Source organism: Homarus americanus, unplaced genomic scaffold, assembly GCF_018991925.1.
Source record: "Homarus americanus isolate GMGI-L3 unplaced genomic scaffold, GMGI_Hamer_2.0 scaffold11022, whole genome shotgun sequence".
Classification (NCBI taxonomy): domain Eukaryota; kingdom Metazoa; phylum Arthropoda; class Malacostraca; order Decapoda; family Nephropidae; genus Homarus; species Homarus americanus.
In genome coordinates this window covers 1195634-1212944 of record NW_024737068.1, presented here as the reverse complement: position 1 = coordinate 1212944, position 17311 = coordinate 1195634, and the positions used below count along the sequence as shown (strand labels likewise).

Below are 17311 nucleotides of genomic sequence, written 5' to 3'. Positions count from 1 at the left end.
AGTGAGGAGAAATACTTGACAAGGCTAATATATACAGTAGAGGAGAGTGAGATCAAGTCCCTCGGGGACCGTAGGTGTCCACAATGGTCCGGTCATAATGCAGTGACCCTGTAGTGGATCTCTTCCCTACAAGCCTAGCTGCATTCCAATGCGACAGTATCCTAGCAACCGGCGAGCTTCTCACGTGAGGGGGGGGGGTCGCCACCTGTGACGCTTGCCCTAGCAACGGAGTCCAGCAACAGGCTAGTTCCCACGGGTTTACTTCCGGCTGCTGTGTATATAAGCTCTCAGTCTCTCCATTGAGATGCATTTTACCCTACGTTCCTGAACATGCAACACCTCCTCCAAGCAAGCTCTTCGCTGTCCAGCTCTCATTCAACCTGGAGGACAGCAACACGCATTATCCCTCTAACGAAGCTCCTGCACAGATACCTCCTAAAGCACAGGGCTTCTACATACAATCAACACCTCAACCCGCCAGGATTCGAACCCACGGCCCACGAGCCTATGACTGAGACAGGGGAACGCTTTATTGGGCTAATGAAATATATATGGATCCTCTTGTTTCGAAGCCGGATTTGGTAAAACGTTACTCTGACCACCTACGTGATACGGGTAGTCCCCATTAGAGGTTCACGGTGCCATAAGCTCGTTGAACAGGCATTTGTGAAATATAACAAATTCTAGTATGGCTTTTAGTATCCTGGTGGTCCAGCGGTTAGCGTTCCCCCCACAGTCATCTAGGCCATGGGCCGGGTTCGAATCCTGGTGGGTTGAGGTGTTGATTGTATGTAGATGCCCGCATGCTTTATTGGGCTAATGAAATATATATGGATCCTCGTGTTTCGAAGCCGGATTTGGTAAAACGTTATTCTGACCACCTACGTGATACGGGTAGTCCCCATTAGAGGTTCACTGCGCCATAAGCTCGTTGAACAGGCTTTGTGTGAAATATAACAAAGTCTAGGATTGGTTTTAGTATCCTGGTGGTCTAGCGGTTAGCGTTCCCCAGTTGCAGCTAAGCTTGTGGGCCGTGGGCCTGAATCCTGGCGGGTTGAGGTGTTGATTATATATACTGTATATATATATGACAGTATGACTAGGTTAAATAAGTTCTAGGATATTATAAATAGTCTAGCATAATATATAGGCCATTAAATCAAGATTTTGGCCTTATTAATAGAGGGTAAAATGCGATAAAGGTAAAGGAACTGAGCACGCTCAGAAACCAGAATATTAGTAAACAAACAAATTTACCTGGTAGCGAAGCTGTCACCTTTGCCAGTTATAAATTATACACAACTACAGTACCACGTTACCTGTGTATGGGAAACGGCAGATGCTGGTATGTGCTTATTTTAATTCCAGTAACTAATTTTCTAAAGTTAATAAAGCAACAAAGGCAAATATGCGGCTGGTGACCATTAGTGGTTAAGTAATTATAAGTTTCTTTTTAATAGAGTTTTGGTAAAACTGCAGTTTTGGACAATACCTGTAGTTACTAGTTGAGCAATGTGGTTTTTCCGATTGTTTAGACAATTTTAAGACACTTTTCCTCTATGATGATTCCGGTATATTTCAGTAATTTGCGAGGGATACGTTATAAAGGAAGTGACTTAAAATTTTCTTAACAATCGGAAAAACACATTGCTGAACTCGAGATCCATATTGTCTGAAGCTGCAGTTATACCACAGTTTTGTATACTGATTATGCTTTTCCTTCTATTTATTTTGTTACGAACCACGCCATCAATTGTCATGATCTACCTACCCAGATACGAACCACGCCATCTATTGTCATGATCTACCTACCCAGCACTACGAACCACGCCATCTATTGTCCTGATCTACCTACCCAGCACCACGAGCAACGCCATCTAGGGAAGAAACCTGAGTATGCCTACTCTTAGTTATCCACTCCAGGTTTCTCTTCTCCATATCCTGGTTGTTGCGTCACCTCCTCCAAGTCTTCGTCAGCTCCAGTTCGAGGAGAGTTCAGTTCACTCTGGGAAGTGACCACAGGATCACCTATCCTGAAACCCACGGCACAGTGATTATCTACCGCCTTCATAATACTCAGCCTTACTGTTGCCATCTCAGCTCCGACTTAAGTATTTGTTATCCTATATTGCCTCCTGCGTCCACTTGTTCAAATTATTGTATGTTGTATAAATATGTATATACTGTTAATGTTTAGGTTAAGTATGGTTAGGGTAAATTATAAAGCTGAATATTTTGTCAAGGAATTTATGGTACTTTATTATACACAACAAAACTTCGCATCCTTTGTCTACCCTTTTATAGTCCGATTGTCTTTGTTTTTTTATTGTTGTTGCCTGTTGGGATCTGGGTAGACTTTTAACTATAACCGTACTTGGGTACAATACAACACATGATCCAGTAACAGTGAGTAGGCGAGTTATCCTTTATCAATGTTTCCCGTTTTCTGAGATTCTACTAGTGCGGTGGATTTGAATGTTATATAGCGTATGAATTAAAGGGGGTTTTTAGGAATGACAATGATGTGCGCAGTACACTGGAAACCAAATGATGGAGAACACTTGTGGAAGGTGGTCAAGATCAAAAGATTACTTTTTACTTTTTTTACTTTTATCCTCTTCACCACTAATCGGCTTGTTAGCTGCTTGGGCGATCGGTCACGTCTCTGTTACGCACTGTTGGCAAGTACTGTGCATGCACCGGCTCCTGAATGTACCTGAACCTGCTCCAGTGTTGGTCAAGTCTTGTGAAAAAGAGCTCACACTTGGTGCCGTCACAACACTTTCTGGTAGATTGTTCCAAGAGTTCACAACTCTCACTCTGAAAAAGTTTGCCCTCACAGTTTTCTGGACTTGCGGCTTCTTCAATCTTGAGCTGTGACCCCTTGTGGGGCAAGCGTCTGCCAGCTCCAAGTAAACACACTTAACTGAGTAGTGCCCCTTGAGATGTCTTGGGTTCAGATGAAATAGGATCAATTAAGGGTTTACCAACTAACATTCCAATAGTCATTGAAAATCCAGTGAGGGGACCTTGTAGTGGATTCCTCCTCTACAAGCACCGAACCTTCTCGAATTCCCCAGCCTACACCTCCAGCGCCGCCCACTGAGCGGGGGTCAACTATCTACCCACGCCTATCCCTGCCTTATAAGGCCTGACCCTGCTGTGACCACTCTCTCTTTTCTACCCAGTACCACCAGCAAGCAACACCTCCTCCTCCGCGCCAGCCGTGTGGCTGCCACTCCCCCAGCGACTTTGGTGTCCCTCAAGCCGCGTGCCCTCCTCCTGGGCACCCTCACCACCCAGCTCTCTCTACTCAACGGTTATTACCATGCTACCTACCCAGCAACAAGCTGCATTGTACATCCAATACAATATGTATACAGTGAGCACATTGTGAGTTTCCTTTCTCCATCCCATCCTGAGTGTGAACCAAACATCTCGTACCCCATAACCTCAGTATAGGTACCCAGAAGGCCAAGAATATTATTAAGGAAATGATGAGGGACATGAGAGATAGAGACATCATTGAACCACCAGCAGCTGTCTGGCTATCACCTATCGTGTTAGTAACTAAGCCCAGTGGGTCAAAATGTATGTGACTTGATTTCCGAGCCGTCAACAAACATTTAAAGGTAGATATACAACCATTACCAAGGTTGGATGAATTAGTAGCGAAGGCTGCCAGAAATCAATATTATGCCACCTTAGATTTGAAAGATGCTTACTATCGAGTAATTCTTGACCATAACAGTAGAGACATAACTACTTTTAGTGATGGATATAACTTATGGAGGTTCAAACGCTTACCTTTTGGATTGTCAGCCAGCCCAGCCATATTTACAAGGGAAGTAAATCAGGTCTTAGCTCCTTTGGCAGGAGAGGATTGGATAAGGAATTATCTGGATGATGTCATTGTCTGGGCAAATGATTTCAATACCTTAATGGGCAGATTGGATAAAGTATTTGACAGATTTGTGAACATGGGGATCAAGTTAAATCTATCTAAATGTCAGTTTGGTCAAAGACAAGTAAAATTCTTGGGTCATATTGTTTCAGAGAAAGGCATTGAGCCTGACCCAGAGAATGTAAAAGCAGTAACAGACTGTAAACCACCAACTATTGTCAAGCAAGTCAGACAATTTTGGGGGATGTGCGGATTTTATCGTAAGCATGTTTAAAAGTTTGGTAAGATTGTATATCCAATCACAGAACTCACTCAGATGAATGTCAGAAAGCTTTTGAAATGTTAAAGCAGGCATGAGCTTTCTTCCCAGTTCTTGTGAAGGTAAACCTGGCTAAACCATTTGAGTTACATAGTGATGCTAGTCATTTTTGTGTAGGGGCATCACTGAATCAATTACAGGATGATGGTTCTTTGTGCCCTATTGGTTATTTCTCTTGGAAGCTAGAGCCCGCTGAAACATGGTATTCCACCACTGACAAAGAAACATTAGGAATAGCGTTAGTATGTAGATTTTCGATCAACCGTTAATGTCTGTATTTAGCAAGAAAACCAAGTGTGTGTCAAAGAATGAACAGGTGGATGTTGGAAATGAGAGATTACACATTTAACAAAGAGTACAAGACTGGTAAGACAAATGTAGTCGCAGGTGCTTTGAGTAGACCAGTTAGGGCATTAAGAAAAGTAGCCAGGAGTACAATGGCAGGTCAGTTTCCTCAGCTAGACGATTTAACTCTCAGGCAATTTAGCATAGAACAAAGGAAAGAGAAGAGATGGGAAGAATTGGTTAATTATTTAGAAGGACAGATACCTAAACATAAATATCCCAAGACAACTATTGATAAATTTGAAGTAATTGAGGGAGCCTTGTATCTAGTGAAGGAACAAATTGATGGAGCATTGATGTATTGCCTAGTGGTACCTAATAATTTGCATAGAGCAGCATTAGAGTTGGCACATGATAGAGACATTAGATCATTTAGGACAGTGGAAGCACTGGAAGACCATAGCCAGAGTAGAGAGTCTGTTCTATTGGCCCAATTATCACAGAGACTGTGTGAAGTTTGTAGTCATGTGAAGTATATCAAAGATTTAAAGCAGGGGTCACCAAACTTTTTTCACAGTGGGCCGGATAACTGAAAGAATGACGAGCTGCCGGGCCACATAATCATTCTGTTCAATACTTGCAAGCCAGAACGAAAGCTCTGGTAACGTCAGAGCATGGGCGGAGCTACCACGAGCCGGGGAAGGACTTGATCCGCCCATGCAACGTAGTTTGGTGACCCCTGATTTAAAGGGACAAAGGGCCTAGTTACTAGTACAACAATGGCAAGGGATGTCAGAAGCAACTAAACCTTTAGAGAGAACACATCTGGATTTGACAGACATGCATCATGTTGTGAATGGATTTCAGTATGTGTTGACACTATTTCAAGTTTGACAATTTCTTTCCTCTGCGAACAAAATCCACTCAGGAAGTGACAAGAGAATTTGTCAAGTTCATTAATGTTTTTGGTTGTCCTGGTGTAGTCATTGCAGATACAGGTAATGGAAGTGAATTTACAGCTGCACAGTTTAAAGAATTATGCACAATAACTGGTATTAAGACTTATTTTACCATTACCTTCCCATTCTGGAGGTAACAGTGTTACTGAGAATGCACAGAACATTTAACACAACACTTGCCATCATTTGTGAAGATAATCCACTTCATTGGCCCAAATTTTTTATTTCTACTCGATCTGCTTTGAACAAGGTTGTGCATAATACTACTGTACTGGAATACAACCTCATTTTGCATTTTTCAAGACATGTATACAAGGACAAGTGTTTTGTTGCTGAAATATCCCCACTTGGGGGTCCCAGTGGGTCCTACATTGCCTGGGTTGTAAGGGTTAATAAATCTTTGTAAAGAAATTCAGCTTCAGTGGAAATAACACAACAGAAAAGCGATTATTCATTTATTTCATTACTTTAACCCTCACATTCATAATTCATCTTAACCTGGTAAAGTAGTATGTGCATCCTCATAAATCATCAAAGATAATAGAGAAAACCATTCGCTCAGAAAATAAAGTCAACATTCAATTTTGAGCAAAATGTAATACTCTTCAAAAAACCAAAAAGCAGATATTCATTTGTTTTTCTTACATATATCCCGTACCTTTATAAACATAATCGAATTATTTCAAATTAACACCAGATCACATTTAATGTACGTGACATGACACATGATTTAGTTTCAGTTAATTACAGGTTATATACTTGGTGAGTGTAAAACACATTAATACCATTTGTGAATTTACATATAGCATAGCTCAAGTAGAGATGCAAGGCTATTTAGCAAGTTTGTTACTTTGTGGATTTTTAGTTAAAGTAAAGTACTGGTAGAGTGGAGGCAAGTTATCCAATTGGTATTAGTTATGTTTGGTAGGTTTTGCAACATCAAGTTCATGAAACCAGATACTGTACAGTAGTCAGTACGGTAGGTGTATGAAAGGCACAAGTGCAGCAATACTGTTATTCATAACATTCATAAAAGTTTTGATTTTTTGTTTCTAAAGTTCAAACACTGCACTGTGATAATTTTCTCTTTAAATGTCAGTAAAACTGTACAGTACTTTTAGAAACCTTATTCATAAACTCATGATTTGGTAAAAAAATTATTGAAAACTGGTCAAAATTGCTCATCTTACTGATTCCAGAGTACTGTATTTTGCTCAAAATAAATATTGAATAAAAATTTTCCTGTGAAAGGTTCACACATGACAGTCAACAATACACACTCCAGACCAATATACAATTGTACACATTTCTTGCCTCTTGTGCAAACACAAAAGCATGACACAGCAACTGCTATCTGTCTTTTTCCTGCTTCTTTTACCTGCCCTTAGCAATGCTTGCACTAAATATGAATACAAGGTACATTGGACAACGTACAATTCAAAGTTTTCAATGCTGCAGTTTTATTGCAAGGGACTAATATATAAAAGGCTTAGTGATTATATTTGGCAACGATGGAATTATTGTTATGCAATACTGTAAATACTTTACAGTATACAGAAGAATATACTGTAGACTGTACACTCTGCAGAAGTTCTAATTAAAGTCCTTTAATAACTATCAATGAGCCTTTTATCATATTCACAGAAGCTAGTAGTACTTTACATATAAGACGCATCTACATTATGCCTAACAGAAAATTAATTGTTTCCACGTGTAGGAGCTACAACTTGAGGTTACATGGTTAATACAATTAATTTCATGGGTAGTTTTTACCTCATTTCTTCCTTGTAATAATATAATTTATTTTGACTCAAGTATAGCTACAAACATCCAGATCCTCAAACACATCATTAGGTTGGACAAGGCAGTCAAGGGCAATAACTCAACTTTTCTTTTCTGGTTATTTCTTTCACCACAATCCATCAAGAAAAATATTTTTTTTTTCTGGGGCAGTTGAAATGTGAAAACAAAGCTATTTTTATGTTAGGTCTTATGAGATATTGTGGAATCAAGAAAACTAACACTGTAGATAATGTACTTACAAGTGTCTTCTGTGCTACATTTTTAAATAACAACTTGCTTCTTAGCTACAGGAATTAGCAGAAGCAAGCTATTTTGCCCCTACTTTCATTGTAAGTGTGCTTCATGTAAATTTGGTATGAAAATTTAAACTCATTGTTTTAGGCATTTTAATAGACAGGTACAATTTCAGCATCACAAAAACAAAATTGGTGTAAAATTTTGTTTTATCGGTGATACTTCTACACAAATTGTCAGATGGTGATTGACTGGAAATTTTAATGTTACATTATCAATATTATTTTGCGATTTTTATACTAAACCCATTAAAATATATTGAAGTAACAAAATGGAACTTAATATAATATCTTAGTTTTTTTACGGAGTGACTTAGTAAGCGTGGTCCTTGATGAAGAGTCCGGCGTCACCAGCATAGCCCTTGCATGCCCACTGGTAGATACCCTGAGCCGCCTCACTGTCAGCCTGGGGAGAAAAATTAGTTAGAGAATTTTAACGTAATGCTTAGTTACTTAAACTTGAGAGCAACACAAGTTCTGGGGAACACTGCTGCCAAATAATTGCCTCAAATGAAAAACTTGAAAGTTTGAGAGATAAGCAATGCTGTACTGTACACCAAAACTTGTTCAACCATCATCAATATTTTATAGCCACTTTCCACGATGCTTGTGTGAGTTAGCTAATGGCAGGTCTCTTTCAGTCTCTCTCCTCATGTTCTTAGCTCTGATGTCATTTCTTATAAGCTCTCCCAAGGTTATTCTTGGCCTACCTTTAGTGCTCCTCTGTGTCATTTACAGCACTGCAACCTTTGTGTAACCCCACCTTCCACAATCACTGCACATTAATGAGTTGTTGCCAACGTCTTTCTTACAGACAGCACATGACCATTTTCCCTGTTTCACTATGCTGTATTTTAAACACAGATCACCCAAGCGGCTAACGAACCGATAAGTGAAGAGGATAAAAGTAAAGTAACATCTTCTCAACAACTATATGAATTAAATTTTGCCTCACTTTCTATGCTTGTCATAATAGGAGTAAAGGAAAGGCAGACATAAAGAGGTCTTACAGGAGGCATTCAAGCTAGAGAATTATATTATAACTAAATTTTAAGGATTGCTGCATACTGGGACTGTGCCTTAGACGAGACAGTACTTTACATGTACAGTATTAATGTTTTATAATTTTAGAGGGATGGCAGAGAACAAGGGAGGAACAAAATTGGAAAGCATTGGGAAACTATCATCCACAACCACGTTCAGAGACCTAGAATCAGAATTTGCAGTGTATATACGTAGTTATGTTAATGATAAGTGACATGGCTAGTCTCCCAGAGCAACTAGCCATCGCCAAAAGTTTCTGTCACAGTCTGTAATGCACCACATCATTCTGTGTCTAATTGTTATCGCCACGCGCAATTGTGCGTACGCCACATGTTAAGTGAAGAGACTGTTTACAACTCAAAATAGCTTACTAAGCGAGATGGAGCTGGTAGCAGCTATGCGATTGCATGAGGGGCAGACTATTGCCTTTTACGGTAGTGGCAACATCTTGATTCTCATCAGCCAACATCTTCCTGCAGGACATTATATTTGTTCTCGTTGGTCTAACCCTAGACCCGAAAACTCTAAATAACTTTAATAAGTGTATTTATGTACTGTATATTGATCATATTATTCAAACTGTGTGTCCTGATGTACCAGCAGTTGTTATATGGAGCAGTTGTTATATGAAATGTATTCAACAGGTTTTGACCGAATTCTACTCATCGCATAACGATGAGGGTCTTATTGTCCTGCACAGCCACAATTGTCTCGATGAGCGATTACACTAATGTGATGAGGGATAGTGAAACTGTATTACTTAAGAGCACTGTACATTTTCCCTGATACTTTCCAAAACTTTTCACTTTAATTCTAGGCCATTTCCACTATCAGTGGTGGTTGCAGGAGGATGTATCCCACTTTTTTATCATATACCAGTATGTACAGTGTTTGCCACAGCTATACCCTTTTTTTTCCGAAATATAATCCCCATTCAAATAGATGATCACTCAACCACGAAACAGAAGAATGGGGAAAAAATAGACCGCAGTGCCAGTCACTGTAAACAATACTGTACAGGTATCCCTCACTTAATGAATGGGTTAGGTTCCTTGAAAACCATTCATTGGGTTTCTATATTAACAAAACCCAATGGGGAAAATAGGGTTTGGTTCCCAATGACAAGAGGACCCAATATTACATAAACAACAAAAAACCTAACTAACTAATGAAAGATAGTAACCAAATATTGTAACTTTCTACCTAACACATTAAAAACATTAATAAAATTCTATCTAGATGAAAATATGCAGCTAAAACCATCATGAAAAAACTAAATGAAAGTTTAACATAAGATGCTAGCTGCATGGCCTCAACACTCGCCATAGCAATACAGCCTAGCTGGGATGCTGCCTCTGCAACGAGGCTCCCACACACTGCCCTGTATGTAGGATAGTGTGTTCATGTAAATCATTCCAAGATCTTTTCAAGTTTTCTAGGAGAATTTTGGATTTATGTGAGAAGGCTTCTCAAATTTTAAGGAGAGCCAGTTTTTACATCCCAGATTGTTGACGTTACACCTGAAATAGGTGATATTTTTGATAAGTTACATCTGCAATACATATTTTATCTGAAGGTACTGTATAAACTTATTTATAATTCAAAGGCAAAATTTTTGCATGTACAGTACAGGTACTGTAAGTAGTTACATTAACAAGTTTAGAAGTCTCCAATTGATGGTTAGAGTAAATTACGGTAGTTATTGTATCCTTCAAGTGTTTATGTTGTCTTTGTCTAAAAATAATCAGTATCTATGGTTCTTAATGGTACCCAAATGCTATAACAATGTAAGCTGCAAACCCATGAAATACAGAAGAAATTATGGGTGGAAGTACAGTACAATGGAACATATGGTTCAGTGAGCGAGAACGCAAGTCTTCTGCCAGATTTAAAGACAATGTTAATGCTATCACCAACCATAATTCTACTTCACAGAGACAGAATTAGGGATGCACCGGAACCTCGATTTTTATGAAGTTCTGGTTCCCAGCCGAAACTTCGGTAAAATACCAGAACCGGAACTTTTTATAGTGGTGCTGGTTGCTGTTTCATAAATTAAAATATAATTCATTGTTAATGCTTCTTATTTCTATTGGATAATGCAGCATAAAAAAAGTACTGAATGGTTGATGAGTATTGATGTACGTAGCAAAAAAAATTTAACATCTTAAATCACATATAATGTACTGTACATGACACCTTCTGTATTTAATATATAGAAAATCTAAATCAAAATATGTAATTATATAAAATGATGGTAAATTTCTGATGTCCGGCCGGAATTTCATATTATGGTTCCGGTGCATCCCTATACAGAATCTGTATGTGGGTTATTTAAAAAAAAAGTCTTTAGGTGAATATAGTAGATACACATTACCAGTACAGTATACAGTACAGTACTGTATTTATTTTTAAATCATGAAAAATCCAGGTACAGTACTGTATACCTGGATTCAATGATAAACAAAATTTATTTCAAACACAGTTTCTTTCAAATACCAGTACAGCATACTGAGTATTAAGTAAATGGTAAAGAATGATGAGTACTATAATGATTTACACATACCTTAGCACGTTTCAACAGCTCTTCCTGGCCAGCCTTAACCTGTTCATCCTTGCCTCCCCAAGCCCTGAGTACAGATGCCTGCAGAGCGACCATAGCTGAAGGTAAGTGCCCAAGGTTGTTTTGCAACAACACACTTATTGATAGCATCAAGATGAACTGAAGCTTCCTCCTCTGACTGACCACCAGACAGGAAAGTTACTCCAGGAACAGCAGCAGGCATGGTGCGCGGAGAGGGTAACCACGGTAGCCTATATAACACAGTATGAATTAGTGTACAATACAATAATAATGGAAATTTAGTTTTTCACTCAAAAATTTATTACAACCACCACACTTAATACTCTAAATCAAATCTTGATCCATACAGTATTGATGAACAAACATGAAGTTTTAGTACTCTACCTTGGCAACCTCTTCTGGGGTATACTTCTTCGCACATGACTGTCCAGCAGTGACCATGTTAGGCTTTAGGAGGGTGCCCTCAAGGAAGACATAGGTCATTAAGAGCCTTGTAGACAAAAGCAAGGACAGTCTCTGTCACCTTCTGTGCACGGTCCAGATCATGCTCACCATCGGGAAGTACCTGTTGTCATTGTATTGTAGGAATTACTAATAAATATAAATACCCTGCATCATCATCATTGAAAGAGGAAGGTAACACAGCTAATATGAGGAAAATTATAAGGCAAAGGTTTGTATATACCCTGTACTGTGTTGAATATGTTTTCTTATATTGCATCAACTTACCTCAGGCTCAACAATAGGAACAAGACCATTCATCTGGCAGATGGATGCATAACGGGCAAGAACATTAGCATTCTCAAGCATGCCTTGATAGCTGGGAGTGTTCTTGCCACCAGGACACAACGCCACTTGGCAAAGTCACAACCATCCTTCTTGTACTGAGCACAGCGCTGTGAGAGATCATCCAGACCCTGGGTGGTGCTCTCTCCCTCAGACCCCATCAGTGGCACCACACCTTTATCCACCTGCACAGTAAAAGGCATTGGACCACCTTGTTACCTCACTCACACATTAAATAAATAGGCCTTAATAAGCATTATTGACATCACAAATCATAAGGAACTACCACAAAACAATTGATATCATTAGATATGAAAACCAGAATGACAATATTATGGTAAATACAACATAGTGATATTTACCTTAATTCCAGCAATAATACCCTTATCCTTGATGAGTTTGATGAAAGGGGTTCCATCATCAGCTTTCTGGTACAGGGTCTCAGGGAAAAGGATCACACTGAAATGTAATCGGAAATGGACTGCAAAGAATAGACGAATTGATTGCAATATTAAATAAAAATTACTCTAGTATTGTAAATCAACTGACAATTCAACAATATATTTACTCAAATATATATATATATATATATATATATATATATATATATATATATATATATATATATATATATATATATATATATATATATATATATATATATATATATATATATATATATATATATATATATATATATATATATATATATATATATATATATATATATATCAATGTAAACCACAATGAATTGTTTCAGACTTCGAGCAACAGTTGCCTCTGAAGATGTCTGAAAAAACAAAACATTTTATATATATATATATATATATATATATATATATATATATATATATATATATATATATATATATATATATATATATATATATATATATATATATATATATATATTGTACAGTACTGCATGCAAGAATGCTGTTCAGTGGTGTGACAGCAAATGCAAAATTCCCTCAAATACTGAATGACATCAGAAGATTCATGTAAGATGCATACTCACTGCACTAATATGTGTTCAATTCCTCATTAACCTTTTGCATCAAAACTTTCTCATCATCAGTAAATCCTTTCTCACAGTCAATTAACAGTTTTTGTAAGGTCATGCACATACCCTGTACAGTACAGTACTTGTAAATTCATTATAGAGTTCAGGTTTGGCTAAATATACTTTGCTAACAAAAATAACTGCACAGTACAGTATTACCTTGTCAGTGGTGAAGAGAAGCTGGCGGTATTTGCGGCGGTGCTCATCAGTATTCTCAACACCAATATCAGACAAGCGTTTGCCCATGGTGGAAACAGATTCATCAGCAGCTAGGATGCCCTTGCCCTTAGCAGTGATGGCATTGGCAATCTTGCGCAGCTCATCCTGGAGAGCCTGATCAGGGTAGCTGAAGTAGGTAGTCGCGGTGGATCTGTAGAAGAGATATTTTACAGAATGACTAAAGATAAAAAGGAACAGTAACTTGTGTCTCATAGATCAACTTTTTTGTGCCAATGATAATAATTTATTAGTCTTGGCTGATTACCGGTAAGTATGATTTTGCATTTATTAAACACATGAAATGATATGATAAGTGAAATTTGTGAAAAGCCACTTTGAAGACCGTACCTGCATAAGGCCAGACTTTCATTAGTCCTGAAAGTTCAACTTAAAACTGAAGGAAACTGCAAGAAGTTAGGCAAATATCCTTTGACTCTGCATTGACCCTGACCAAATGAATGACACTTACAAGGATAACACTTCTAATTTATAATCTGGTACAGGTAACTGGAGAGCATTAGAGAAATAAGACTGCCAGTCTACCAAAATTATACTTTGACCTCAGTAGTCCAGTGTGTATAATGTAATTGGTAAGTCAACCTATCCCAACTAAACAGCTGTTTTCCACAGATTATCCTTACAAATACTGTATTAAGTAGATCACATGTAATAGCTGAAAGTGTTTAAAAGTAAGAAAGCTAATAAACAGAAGACAAAAAAAGGTATCAATAGATCAACACTTTTTTTGGGTGAAGTATACTGGAAATAAAATATACAGGTTTTGTTCTATGTACGGTGTAGCTAACTAGCAATGGATAAGGCCACAGATACAACTTCTTGATTAAACTTAATGATTGGCATAAAGAAAGTTCTGAGTTTCAAAATAAAACATTTAATGTACATAATACAGTACTGTACAGTACATTACTCTCATACCTGTGCTGACACCCTATTGGACTGTCACCCTAGATTTCACCAATACTGTATATCCACATACAGTACATTATCAGACAAACTAGATACAGTTTTTTTTTACAGTACAGAACTGTATTATAGCAACTTATTGTATAATATGGACACGGTGAGCACTCTTAAGCTGTGTATTCTTATATTACATAGGATTAATACATGTTCTTATGAACCAAGGGAAAAGTGTGACCTTTACCACCAAAATGTTTTTGTTCAGTCAGACTTTTACTTACAGTACAGTATATAATATTCTATTAAGAGAAGTGAAATACCGTAGTTATAAGGCCTGTAACAAGCACATTACACTGGGATATTCATTCCGAAAACTTTTCCCATTCTTAAAAATTACACAAGAAGTTATTTTAAACTTGATAAATGTAAAAAAAAATACAACAATTACCAGGAAAATATCTTAGTAATAAAGTCCATTACGGGTACAGTATACAGTCAACCCTCGCTTTACGCGGTCCCACTTTACGGTTTCCATCGCCACCGCACTCCCTGCCAACACGATGCTCACTTTCCGCGTGTGTGTACCCTTTACGGAGAGCGGCGCGAGAGGGTGCACACAAGGCCGCCCAGTCATCAAAATAATACGAAGTTCTTCACTCGCCACCCACCACAGCCGGCCCAAGTCAGTGATAATGATAGTGAGGATATGACATATGGACTTTGAGGGTTTGACAAAGACCCTGCAAGCCTCTGGTGGATAATGATACAAGGATACAGGTGAGGGCCAATAATCTGCCCTCTGCTCGAACCAACCGCCCATCCCCGTGCCCAGCCATCTTTCTACTAATGTAAGTAAAAACCTAATTTTATTGATATTTCTAATTATTAATTGTGTGTGCATACCATCATAAAATTAAGAAGTTATTTTTACTACAACGTAGGTATTGTGTCTGAAAAAGTGGAGTTTGGGGGTCGGCTCGGTCTCTATTTCAATTAATCCCATATGTTATGTTGTTCACTTTACACGGGCCGCCGTGGGTTCAATTGACAGAAGTGAGGGTACACTGTAACCGATTACTGTACCAGGAAAATATAACTATAATGTGACATCTGGTTAGTTCTTTAACTTAGAAACTATCTTACTAAACATGGAAAGCCACATCTATAATATAAGCTGAAGTAAACCAAATATGAGACCAGTGATTCCATTTCATTTCCTTTTCATATTGTTTCACTATTAGAAGCACATCTCCAGTTGCATTCTTGAAAACTGGACATCATTTTAGTTTAGTCGAAGGTTAATGTTATACAGTACATCCCAAATTTGAATGCACAAATAATGGCATTAATAAGGTGATGCTGTATTGACAAAAATGCGCTAATGTACAACAAATATTTAACCTAATAAAAATTATGTAAAACCTATTACTGTACCTCAATCGAAAATATTACCTTACTGCTCTTAAGTGTTACTACTCAATAAACTAGAGTACACGGTACTGTACTACAGTCTTTCAGCTTTAAAAATACTGCACAGTTACATTTAAAACACTAAAGTATAACCTACAGTGTCCTTAGTAAGTCTGCTAACACATACAGGTATGTATATGTTCTAAATTCAACAGTAGTTTGGTCCATTAATTTCAAAGGTAATGAAACAATATTGGTCCACATGAATAAATCGGACTGCCAATCACTTCTCGACTAGTATTTGGTGTCACAAAGTCACAAAAATTGGAACGATTTATTCATGTAGGACCATTATTTGACTTCATTGCGGCTACATTTGGGTAATTAGTCGGACCCGGCAGCCCTGCACACTTGGAAGATAATCACAGGTAAGTCCAATTCGTTTCTGTGGTATCAATCAGTTCTAGTGTTTTAAACTCTTACAGTACTAGGTATACTGTATTGGCGTTTAGTATCTGGAACAATAGCAGAATCAACAGTAAAATATGGTACCACTGAAGTACGATGATAATTAACTGAAATTGATTGAAGGGGGATTGTGGAACTGCTTCCAGAACCGGTTTCATAAATATAGTACAGTACGATGATTTGACTCTCAACAATGTGAAAATAAATAATTACACTTTATAACTTAAATAACGAAGCTTAACTTGTACCCCGGCATTGTAACCTTCACATGCTGAGTTCACCTCGTATGTTTTTGACCTTCCTCTGACATTGGGCAGCGGTCCATATCCCATCGACAAATTATTTCTAGTCATTTGCTCTTGTTTTTCTTCAAGTGCTAAATTTTCTAATGCCCAATACTTAAATTAACATTTACCTGTCCATTTCTCGAGGTGTGAGGATTTCCAAGGGTGTTTGGATTTCTACAGGTGTTATAACTTCTCCGTTAACACAATTGCCCATCAAAATAAAATTACTAGCAGGTTGGACACCCTTTATAAGTTTGTTTCGTCAGGAATGCTGACAACCCAATATGCACTCCACATTCCTGAGGCACAGGACACTGTATTGACGCATGGTGCTCACGCGCGGTGTAGCCTACAAGTCCAGACAGTACTGTATGGTGCTAGTGTTCAATGTGGCCACGAACCTCTGGCCAGAAACTGGGGGGTGGGCGTGCCTATAGAAAATATGCAATAACTATTTTTAAGGAATATCTGGTGTTGACATGTAGACGCAACTTTTTTTCATTTCATAATACTGGTATTCTTTAGTCTACCTTTATTATAAACTTTAAACTGTTAAAGTGTCATTTTTATTTAGTTGGTCAGGGGAAACAGGTGAACGTGACCCATTAAAGACAATGAGGTCATTCCCCTCCCGTACTCGCGCCGGCAAACTCGTGATCAATAGCTTATCTTGAAAGAACACACTTAAATCATAATCAAATATTGAAATTGAATTACACACTATCGGTTATTGCATATAATATCACCGTGTAGATCTACAATACACTTGTCTGCTAAAATTATCGATTTTTCCTACTGTCCTTCAGATTACAGTACACTACTGTGAAATCTAGTTACTTGACGTTTTAAGATATCAGTACCCAGTGTGATCCCCATAAGACGGTGATAGCCACACAACCAAGGACTGGCTGCCGGCTCTAACACCACTGGGGGCTCTCACCGGTAACACTTATCTCCAATATCCTG

At 38.1% G+C, this 17311-nt stretch overlaps 2 protein-coding genes across 2 annotated transcripts in view; one reads left to right on the top strand and one right to left on the bottom strand.

The window, feature by feature from the left end:
• LOC121873047 overlaps window positions 1-4261 on the top strand; it is a 9052-nt gene extending 4791 nt beyond the window's left edge. Inside the window, exons 3-4 of the mRNA XM_042376361.1 lie at window positions 4057-4126; window positions 4210-4261. Of these exons, the coding sequence (XP_042232295.1) occupies window positions 4057-4126; window positions 4210-4261 (122 nt within the window). The remainder of the gene's footprint in view (window positions 1-4056; window positions 4127-4209) is intronic.
• Window positions 4262-5909: 1648 nt separating this feature from the next.
• LOC121872889 (fructose-bisphosphate aldolase-like) lies at window positions 5910-16626 on the bottom strand. Its single transcript, XM_042375978.1, is given in 12 exon segments — window positions 5910-7969; window positions 11174-11258; window positions 11260-11399; window positions 11401-11421; window positions 11576-11669; window positions 11671-11756; window positions 11921-12030; window positions 12033-12162; window positions 12340-12437; window positions 12440-12458; window positions 13200-13410; window positions 16474-16626. Coding segments are annotated over 12 exon segments (1173 nt in total). The 5' UTR covers window positions 16560-16626; the 3' UTR covers window positions 5910-7876.
• Between the last annotated feature and the right edge of the window lie 685 nt (window positions 16627-17311).